At 41.2% G+C, this 10,529-nt stretch overlaps 2 protein-coding genes across 2 annotated transcripts; one reads left to right on the top strand and one right to left on the bottom strand.

Moving 5' to 3' along the window:
- Positions 1-1,771: 1,771 nt before the first annotated feature.
- On the bottom strand, positions 1,772-7,412 carry LOC119547870 (serine palmitoyltransferase 2). Its single transcript, XM_037854906.1, has 4 exons — positions 7,118-7,412; positions 3,061-4,173; positions 2,741-3,003; positions 1,772-2,645 (listed from the first exon to the last, which is right to left on the bottom strand). Exons 1-4 carry the CDS (start codon positions 7,325-7,327, stop codon positions 2,429-2,431), a joined length of 1,803 nt encoding a protein of 600 aa, XP_037710834.1. The 5' UTR covers positions 7,328-7,412; the 3' UTR covers positions 1,772-2,428.
- A 697-nt stretch (positions 7,413-8,109) lies between these two features.
- On the top strand, positions 8,110-10,306 carry LOC119548256 (coiled-coil domain-containing protein 47). Its single transcript, XM_037855399.1, has 4 exons — positions 8,110-8,403; positions 8,902-9,450; positions 9,516-9,863; positions 9,932-10,306. The coding sequence occupies exons 1-4, from the start codon at positions 8,110-8,112 to the stop codon at positions 10,169-10,171; spliced, it is 1,431 nt and encodes a 476-aa protein (XP_037711327.1). The 3' UTR covers positions 10,172-10,306.
- The last annotated feature ends 223 nt before the right edge of the window (positions 10,307-10,529 follow it).

Here is a 10,529-nt window from a genome sequence, read left to right as displayed (position 1 = left end):
CCTTATCAATCTCTATTAAACGATGCTTTGGAAAACAACATTTGAATTCGAGCTCGGGCACTTGCGGCGCTGAAGATGCCGACTCTTGTCTGCGGCATCGGGCAAAAAGCCATGACAAATGGCCAACAGGATGCATATTTATGATTGCACACTCCTCTCGAAATGTTGACCGCACTCAAGGGCAGGCTGAAATGCTGCCGTTGTTGTTGCAGCCACTTTGGCAGTACTCGGGTAAAATGCCAGCACAAACTTTATACGCACGTAGTCAATTACTCACACCAAGTTGCCGGGGAAAGCAGCACCACCCACCGAACAGCCCAACCACCCAACCACCCAATAAACCCACCACCCACCGCCCACTCACACGTGCTTGCATAGAATACACATATTTGTGTACCGACGTGTATTGTCATTTTCCATTTTGGCAGCTCGAAAAAAGTAAACAGAACGGAGCAGATAAATTAAACCCGTCCAAACTGATGCGGCCCTGTCATTCTATTCAACCTGCCAGTCTTTAGAGTGTATATTTTCAGAAATATACAAGAATTTAACTGATTTACATACTCGTTTTTGGTTAAATACGAGTATTACCAAAATGCTGAAGTTTTAATTGCAATCGATATTTAATATTTTCAAGAGAACAACAAATTTAAAGGTTTAAACATCATGCGTTAATAATGCATTCGTATTTTATGAAATTAAAAACAAAATCAATACAGAATTAAAAGCATTTTAAATATAATGACCTTGCATGTATTTATAAAAGTTAGAAATAAATAATTACGCCCTGTGTGAAATGCCCTGTGCAGCATGTTACTTTAAAATCAATTCGAATGCACTTCTAACGAGCACTCACCCTCTTCCCCAGCCAAAAATTTAAATTCGATTTGCATGTATTCCCCACAGAATAAACAAGGACAACTCAATAAATATTGCCCAGGATATAAAATTGAAAGTATTGCCTAAGCCCATAAAACAACAAAACTTTTAACATGTCCCTCCGTCCTCGTCCTCTGGTTGTCTTTCGATCTGAACGTTGTTCGCTCTTTGTCTTAATTTCTTAAAAGGCCGAGACAATTACAATTGGAATTTATTTGGCATTGTGGTCAGCACCGGAAAAGGAAAACAGGGAGCGATGCAGAGATGTCATGAGTTACTGTTAATTAGAAAATTGTTATTCAAGGGATTCGAGTTTGGCTTCGATGTTTAAAGTGTGAATTCGTGTTTGTGGGTAGATTAGAAAAACTTTAGGTTTAACTGTCAATTTTATTATAAATCATTTTAATTCAGTCATATAACTATTTTTTGTTAAAATTTTATTTGCGTTTTGCATAAACAATACGAGAAGGATAACGTTGGTCGAAAGTAGGAAGAAAAAACGTAAAACGTGTTTAAAGAACCGTTTGCTTCAAGAATTATTAAAATAGCTAAGCCCTTATTTTTAGATATTTAAAATTGTATGCATTTTTTTTAACTATTAGAAAAATCTAATGACGTTTTTTTAAAATGGCGGAAGTGGGCGCCATTTTTTCCGGTGGGTTACACTGAGTGGCGCCCCCTAGTGGCACGAATACACCCTCTAGCAACAAAGAATACACACATGTAGAAAACATGTAGAAACCCTATGCGAATTGTGGCCGCGGAAATATTTTGTCGACATTTATACAGACATCATCGACTTGGATAGTGACGATCTCCATACTTTTTAAAAATACATATAACGGATAAAATACACGATACTTTACGAGTAATAGGAACTAAAACTCTTTGGTAATAGATAAAGCAACAGTTATTTATTTCTTGATAGAAAAATAAAATCATTAATACATAATTTTATACATACATACTTTCCTGACAATGCCTTAAACCTTGGCCCAACTTCTCGGCCCTAGAAGGTCTAACAAAATGGCGTAATACAATTATGTCGCTGTAGCGCTTTGCTTGGCTTAGCTCATATGACTTAAATGGTAGAAGCGAGGTGCTCGACTGTCCCACGAAAAACGGGGTTCCGTTCCCTTAGCTTAGCTCTGAATGTAACAAAAACCTCACTTGCTTAATACAATTCGCAGCCACCTTCTCATCTAGATGTACTCAAAATACAGCTGCTTACTGAAGAAGACATTTGGAGTTTACAATTACAATAAGAACTACGTGTAGGTAAATGCTAAGTAATTAATAATATTTTATCATTTAAGCTATATGCTGTACTTTTTTCTTTTGTTTTTTTTGCCGTAGTGATCTTCCCTTTCAAGGGATATTCCCAGAGAAGTAGTCATAATTAAAAGCCCAGTGCGACAGAAGCTTGGTAAACGTAACTTAACGTTTGTGATAAATCTAGCATTTTCTGGACTGAACTTTAGTTTTGGTCTAACAATCGCGGAGTCTACCTTATTACCCCATCTTATCTCCTATGTGCGTGCATGTGCTTTTAATACACGACGGGATTCGGATCGCGTGGCTTGCGTGAATACTTAAGGCCCAGATCATCGGCAATTTCATCTATCGCCTCCAAGGCAAAGTCCAGCTGCTCCTTGGTGTGGGCGGCCGAAAGGCAGAAGCGGATGCGACCTTCCATTATGGGCGTGGCCGGGAATCCTGCACCCACTGCGGCAATGTGCCGAGTAGTCAAGGTGCGAACTACAGCGCTGAAATCAAGAGAAAATATTTTAAATATTATACAAAACTAACACACTAAAGGCTAAAGAAAGATAGATATGGGTATATATATCCTCATACTTACCCAATTTTAGAAAAGAGGTAGACCAGCATGGGCACCACTGGGGAGTCCTCATGGCCATATGTGATCACTCCTAACTGAGCCAGACGTCGACGGAAGTAGCGCGTGTTCCTGGCCAGCTGATGTATCTTCTGGCGGCCAATTTCCGAGCCATCTTCACCCATAATGGTCTTCATGGAGGTCAAGATCTGCTGGGCGATGGGTGGCGAGATGGACGCTGCATAGCAGTGGGCATGGCTGTTGGTGCGAAGGAAGTCGATCAGTTTCTAGGGAGAAAAATGTATTAGTTTGCGATATCCACAAGGGTAACCTTATAGACTCACCTTTGATCCAGCCAGATAGCCACCAGCACTGCCGAAACTCTTTGTGAATGTGCCCATCAGGATGTCCACCTCTTTGGGATCCACATTGAAGTAGTCTGTTACTCCACGTCCACGAGAGCCCATGGCTCCAACGCTGTGAGCTTCATCCAGATACAAGTAAGCCTTGTATTTCTTTTTCAGAGCAATAACTTCTGGCAAACGGACAATGGAACCTTCCATGCTAAAGATGCCCTCAACCAAGATCATGACTTTGTCCCATGGCTGACCGCCCTTTTTGGGATTACCATAGCAAACGCCCTGGCGAAGGACTCGCTCCAGATCGCGCATGTTATTGTGCTTGAAGACCTTGGTGGTGGCTCCTGACAAACGCAATCCCAGAATAATAGAGGCGTGGTTTTTCTCGTCACTGATCACCAAGCTATTGGGGCCCAGGAGCGAGGGAAGATTCAATGCATTCGTGGCGAAACCCATGCCGAAGACAATGGCATCCTCCACGCCAAAGTATCTCGCTGTTTGAGCTTCTAGCTCTCGCAGCTGTTCGTTGTCACCCAGCTCAGAGCGAGGGCTGCAGTAGGCCAATCCAGCCGCACGAGCGCTTTCCTCCGAATCATCAGCACACCGGCCAGTGGCGGCAGCAAATCCTAGGTAGTTGTAGGATCCCAGGTTCAAGCAGCGGGTTTCTGTTCCGGTAAATTTGAAACTCCAACCATAATCATCGGTCACACGATCCTTCAAGGTGAGCTCGTCCCCCGGAACACTGCAGATGGGTCGATTCCAACAATCCTTAATCCTTCGGTAAACGTATCTCGAGTAGAAGCTCTCGAAGGCATCGTACAGGGCCACATAACCTTCGCGACCCTTCTCGGTGGCCACTTTGGGCACAAAGAGCAGCTGGTTGATGTAGCCCAGGATCATCAGAAGATAGAATCCCAGGTACGTAAGGCAGGCGGTATGCAGGGGCACCTCCTCAAAGGAGGTCTTCTGAAAGTGCTCGAGTTCCGGCGAGAGTTTGCCCTCCGCCTGGTTGGGCTTGGACTCCTGATCTCGCACAACGGACGCATGTCCATTGGGTATTGACTTCTTTTCCGGATGGTAGTTAATCAAGCTGGGACTCTGTGAAAGGCGAGGAGAGATCAACGATTATTAGTTAGTTATTGCTGTTTATTGATTATAGGTATCGCTGGGAATCTACATAGCCACTCATTGAAATTCAATTATACGAGGGCAGATAATAGCCGGCCGAGGGAATTGTATGACCAACAGGTGCGAAAAATAATTAGGTTCGAGCAAAGTTACACTGAGGAAATAACTATTATAACAAAATAGATGCAAAATAAAAAAATTATCCAAATTTTAGTGATATAAAATTTTTTTGCGGAATTAATTTTGTTTAATTTTACATAGCCATACTTAATTAAGTTCTAGATGTAGGCTTTATTATTATATTAATGGACCTTTGATCTTGAAGCATATCATAATTTAGGTAACTATCTAAAACCATTTCGGATCTACAAAGGTATCCCCCGTAAAATATAGAATCTTTATCATATTTATCAAGCATATAGACAGCACCTCTTAACTTGCTTGGCTTTTCCATGCGGTCACTCAATTCTCGAGCCAATTAACATTAAACTAACAGATCCATATATGCAAGGTACTACGTATACAGTCACACGACAACTGAATAATGAACAATTTGCTCCACCGCTCACATGAGCCGTGTTCGACATGAAGTCACAGACAGACAGAGACAGAAAGTCGAGGAAGCCGTATATGTTTATCTGTGTTCTACAATTGCCCAACTTGGCACACTTTAACCTCAGTGGCTAACAAATAGAGCGTTATAAATAACTTATTTATTTATATGTATATATTATTCACATATTGATTTTGCAGGCCAAAGGAACCGATAGGAGATTATCTCCCTTTAATTGAGCAATTCGCATTTATGATATATACGTTTATATGTATGGCAACTTAATCGTATAACAAAAACGAGTCGGCGACAATAACATTTCGTGTTTATTATCATTTGCCACCGGGCTTGTTTACTAAATATTGGAGAGATACAGTGAGAGGAGGGCAATATGAAGTGGGTTACGCGCTGGTGAGTTTTTTAATGGACTGACTGGGTTAGAGTATGTATATAAACGAACTCCAAGAGAGCGTGGTAAATAGATAAAAATCGAAACAGAGTTGAATAAATAAATAAAAAAATGCGTAATACTAATTACGCGATTGGATGGGTGCAAAAGGAGGACAAGTAGCAAAGTTTGTGAGAACTAGATAATGACTTCCATATGTTGTGGATCCCTACAATCCAAGATAACGAATGACAATCGACCAGCGCATGCCAATGTTTTAACGACTTTCATGGGGATTCCATGATTTTTTCCTGTGAGTCATTAAGTAATTGCTTTGAAGCACTTGTAGTATTTTTAGTTTAATTCACTTTTATTTCAAAATATAACTCTCTTAAAATGCTGGTCATCCTTATCCAAGCCACTATCTTAAAAAGCATGCATAGGTATATGCAACATGCTGATAAAAAATTAGCTATGCGATAGCACGAACTATCAAGGCTAGCACGCGCAGGCATTTTTATAGCCCAAATAAATATTTACACTTGGTTAAAAATATGTAAACTTTCTTTCTTAATTCGGTACCAACCGCGTAAGGCCTATTACTATTAGTAGGGATTGAAGAAAAAAATCCTAAAGAAAATATCTAATTACTTTTCGAAGAAATACTTCAGTCTCTATTATGGATTATATTATCTTGCTTTAACACTACCTTTTCATAGCTTTTATTTAAAAGTCCTCTTGAGTTAAAAACCTTTTAAGCAGAGGTAAATACTTAAACATATAACATAATCTGTTTGATCAAGAACTTAACTGCGGCACCCCCGAAAATCCTACTCTCCGAAAAATGTAAAAAAAATCTTATCAGCGCCAAATCAACGCCCTCCCGAAAAGCACTGAATTTTGAGATTGTGGAAGCATTGTGATTCACCTCGAATAGCATTCTGCGAGGCTTTACGTAAAAGATTGGCCGGAACGAACTTGATAAGGCTGGCCCGGCATGGCATGGCATGACAATATTATTACCAGACCGCAGTGTATCGAGTATTAAGGGGCGCTCTTCACAAACATTGCACCCAGATGTATGAATTTGTTTCGGGGACGGACAACCAACCTTAGGAAAATTACAAATAAGTACAGGAGTGCTGGAGAGATTACACAGATAATACTATTTATGTTAACCAAAAAGGTGTTTTTCATATTTTCTAAAAATCACTATAATTTCTTAACACTTGTAGTAATTTAGAACAAAAATAAACCTTAAAATTATTTTTACATTCATTATGAAACCTTTACTTTTAATAGGAATGATTAAAATATCTGATTACTCTTTTAGTCGATCTAGTTTTATTTTTATACAGGATCATATTTTCGCTTTCTTCCCTAATCGTTTTGATACCCCATAATATTAAACAACTATCGTAGCTAGATCAAAATTGAACATCTTGTTTGCGATCGGTCTTATATGTTTACTCTTTACATGTATGACATCCAATTTCGTGAAGCTTATTTTGTGTTTTAAACATTAAAGAAATTTTTTTTGTTTAAAAGCTGACTAATTCGTTTATCGAACTTACTTTGTTGCTTAGAAAATGATTACTTTGACTTGCCTTCTAACAAGACCAAAAAAAGCCAAAATAGAAGTCAAAACATTCCAACTGGCCAGCACTTGGGGCGAAAATGAAAGCACGCGAGGAAAACACTGCAGTGGAGGAAAACAGCTGTGGCTGACCCAGAAACCGGGAAAAGCCGAGGAAATTCGCCCTAAAGGGAGTTCAAATTGGGGCGAACTTATCCAACTGACGCACCCTCATCACTCCCTCTCTTTTCCTCACTCGCCCTCTCACAAAATCAATGACTAGCCGGCAGAAAGAGCGAGCGAGAGGTAGTGATAGAGAAATGGAACCACATTTTCGGTCAATTTTAATGGGTTCCTTATTTTGGCTTCCTACACTGAGCCAAAATGTTACGCTCACCTTGTCGTCTACTACAGGTTTTGCATGACACCGTCGCGTGCGAATTTCAGTGTAGGCGGGTGCCGAGAATTTCCGCTGGCTAAGAAGTTCCTCTTTTTCCGGAGGACTGAAGTTCACCGCCCCATTTCCGTTGGCCACCTTTCCACTTCCGTTCGTTGTGGCGTAGCTCTCCTCGAAAACCGCTCCAGAATCGCCGTCGAAATTGCCCATTTTTCCCGATCCTCCGCTCCGATTCCGGATTACTCAAACGCGCCCAAAAAATTACGGAGAGATGAGAGTTGCGATTCGCTTAAATAGGTTTCATTTAGAGGTGGCAGCATCGTTTTTGAAAACATCGATAACATTGATTTTTGACCGGGTGTCATCGATATTCTTGTCGTAATTCATTTATAGCCTGATTCCATTTCCACAATTTGAGTGTGAATGATTTACAATGTACAGAATGAAGCTCCAAAAATTTGCAAAAAATTGATTTTTACGTATTTATTCTCATTATTTTGATCAGACCAATAATTTAGCAGATAACGGTCTTGCAATAAACAATTACTTATCGACTTTTATAGTAATATTTTATCTATTAAACGCATTTATTCAACTTGCCAAATAATCCCCACAAACTAAGAACGTTGCGTATTTGCTTATCTAAGGATTAAAAATTTTGTTTAATTCTTCATGGCCAGGCCTGGTGAAACTTAGTGATATAAAAACAAAAAAGGAACAACATTTGCAAATACTTTTATTTGAGAAAAAGTTTTTTTCATAATTTTTTTAAATTCAACACAATTAAACCGCCGAAACATCGATTCCTTGATAAATATCGATATCAACTAAAATATCGGAAAACATCGATGTCCGATGCAACGATGTTTTTTTACATCACTAATTTAACCTAGTTTTTTTTCTTAATTAGTGAAAAGTTTTAGGACATTTAGATAAATTGTAACTTAAGTGAACCGCCAGATTGGGCCAACGTAATCCAATCTACTCTGAAGATGCGACCAGTATTCGCTTTCCTGCTCCTGGCGCTCCTGTGCTTTGCCAGCACAAAATCGGAGAGTGATTTTGAAGAAGACGATAGTGATGATTTTGCCGAATTTGACGACGGCAATTTCTATGCGGAGCCAGCGGCCAAGAACGCGGATTCCTTCTCCGGAGGAGCAGGATCCAGCCGCGGGGAGTCTAGGGAGGATGCGCCCGCCAAGGAGCAACGCAAGCCGGCACAAAATGTGGAGAGCGACGAGGAGGATGGACTCGTGGAGGATGACGATGAATTCGAGCACTTCCAGGTAAACAAAGACAGGTGTTTTCTTCCCAGGGCTAAGAACTTTGATCCAATGCATATTTAATCGTTTAGTATGTTTTATAAATGAGTTCCTATCGAATTTCTACGTCCCTATTTGATTTTTTGATCTTATGTCTTGAGGTCATTCTTCTGTTCCGCTGGGAAGTTTTAAAAATCATTGGCTAATTAAAACAAGGTTTTCAAACTTTCACCTTAGCTAAATGAATATACATGTATAATTCTCTATAATTAAAACTGACGCACTGTTACTACAAATATGTAATACATTTTAAACATTTTAGTTACCCAATTATGTAACTAGATATCAGTAAGAGTTACTGAAGATCGACTGTACCCACATGTTTTTATCATATGTAGCTTGAACTTCGAACGCTAGCAAGTAGGATTTGCCCTCTAAGAACTTCTTTCATTGTATATTCTTTAGATCAATACCACCATTGAAACTTAATCAAATATTATATCTAATTTATAACATTTCCAGGACGAGGAAGAGTTCGAGGGCTACGATGGCGGAGACTCCAAGGATCCGCCCATCGATCAGAAGGTTGAGCCCAAACTCAACATACCCAACATCCCGCTGCACTTCCGCACCCACTGGGACTCCTATTGGATGGAGATGCTCATGGTGGCCGGCCTGCTGGCCTACTTTGCCAACTTCTTTGCGGGAAAGGCCAAGAACGCTCGTTTAGCGCAGCTCTGGTTCAGTACGCACAGAGCTCTGCTGGATGAGAACTTCGCGTTGGTGGGCGACGATGGCAAGGCGGAGAACGAGAATCCGGGACTGATCAAGGAGAGCGAGAGCCTGTACACCCTGTGGTGCTCCGGCAGGACCTGCTGCGAGGGCATGCTCGTTGAGCTTAAGATGATCAAGCGACAGGATCTGGTGTCCTTGGTGGCGGGATTGATGCGACCACAACTCGATCAGGCTCACATCAAAATTGAACTCACACGCGGTGTAATGGATGCATTCGTATTTGCAGTCGGAACCAAAAAGACCATAACCAAGGTGTTTAAGGAGTACACGGATCTGGTAAGAGAATAAACTTAGGTTGTACACACTTACATTTAATAACGCACACACCTTTTCACGAACAGAACAAGTTCTGTAGTCTAGTCGGCAAGCCGGAGGATCGCTACAATGTACCCACCGGCTTTGGCGTGCTCTCCGAAGTCCCAGAGGCCACGTCTGCCATCCTCGAGTCACGTGTTATTACTGCACTTAACAAGTACCAAAGCTATATCGATTACCTGCACATCTCGGACCAGTTCAGTGGACCCATCCAGCAGGAGGAGGGCGGCACCTTAAAGCAGCCCGAGACCAAAGCCGTCCTCCTCGCCGGCTTCAATCTGCCGAAGCACGCCGAAATGGAAACCATTAAACCGTTGTTATTGTTAATATTTTATTTGATGGAGCGCTTGAAGACTTATCGCATGTCCAAGGAGGTAATTATCTATGATTACTATAAGGAAGCTTTGTCAGAAATATAGCAAATTTATTGTGGTTATTCCAGGGCAAGGCCAAGTCGGACAAAAACCGCCAGCGCGTCGAGGAGGAGTTCTTGAAGAGCACTCATGCCGCTCGTGCCGAAGCTGCTGCTCAGCGACGCGAGGACAAGCGCAAGCAGGAGAAGGAGCGCATCCTGGCCGACGAGGACCCGGAGAAGCAGCGCCGCTGGGAGGCCAAGGAGCAGAAGCGCCAGGCCAAGAGGAATGCGCCCAAGATGAAGAGACTGGCCGTTAAGTCCCTGTAGATTTATCTCCAGTGTGCCATTAGCCGCAAGGAGCGCTCCTCCTTAACGTACACAAACCGACCATTTGTAGTTGTTCCTCTCAAATGCCAGAATAAAGCAATATCTATTTGTTTCCTATGGAGCGCCAAAACAAAAGCCCCTGTTGTGGTTACCTAACCTGGATCGTATAATGTTCTAGACTGTTGAAAAGCAGATAAGCAGCGATGAGAAAGAGCGTCAGATAAGTACAAGCTTGTGTAACACAATCCCTTGCCTTATAAGTAGAATGAAATCATGGTTTTTCATCGACTATGTGTGGAATGTCAGTAATGACTATAGAATTCCAACAAACTAATTTTGACACTCGACTTAACTTTGA

The sequence above is a fragment of the Drosophila subpulchrella genome, chromosome 2L (assembly GCF_014743375.2).
Source record: "Drosophila subpulchrella strain 33 F10 #4 breed RU33 chromosome 2L, RU_Dsub_v1.1 Primary Assembly, whole genome shotgun sequence".
In the NCBI taxonomy this organism is placed as follows: Eukaryota; Metazoa; Arthropoda; class Insecta; order Diptera; family Drosophilidae; genus Drosophila; species Drosophila subpulchrella.
This window is presented reverse-complemented; position numbering and strand designations above follow the sequence as displayed.

Excerpts from the sequence above, each read along its gene's own strand:
- LOC119547870 (XM_037854906.1), bottom strand. The coding sequence starts at position 7,327 with ATGGGCAATTTCGACGGCGATTCTGGAGCGGTTTTCGAGGAGAGCTAC. Across the intron at positions 3,004-3,060 it reads GCTATCTGGCTGGATCAAAG|AAACTGATCGACTTCCTTCG; the intron begins GTGAGTCTATAA and ends TTTTCTCCCTAG. Across the intron at positions 2,646-2,740 it reads TACCTCTTTTCTAAAATTGG|CGCTGTAGTTCGCACCTTGA; the intron begins GTAAGTATGAGG and ends TCTTGATTTCAG.
- LOC119548256 (XM_037855399.1), top strand. The coding sequence starts at position 8,110 with ATGCGACCAGTATTCGCTTTCCTGCTCCTGGCGCTCCTGTGCTTTGCC. Across the intron at positions 8,404-8,901 it reads ATGAATTCGAGCACTTCCAG|GACGAGGAAGAGTTCGAGGG; the intron begins GTAAACAAAGAC and ends TAACATTTCCAG. Across the intron at positions 9,864-9,931 it reads CTTATCGCATGTCCAAGGAG|GGCAAGGCCAAGTCGGACAA; the intron begins GTAATTATCTAT and ends TGGTTATTCCAG.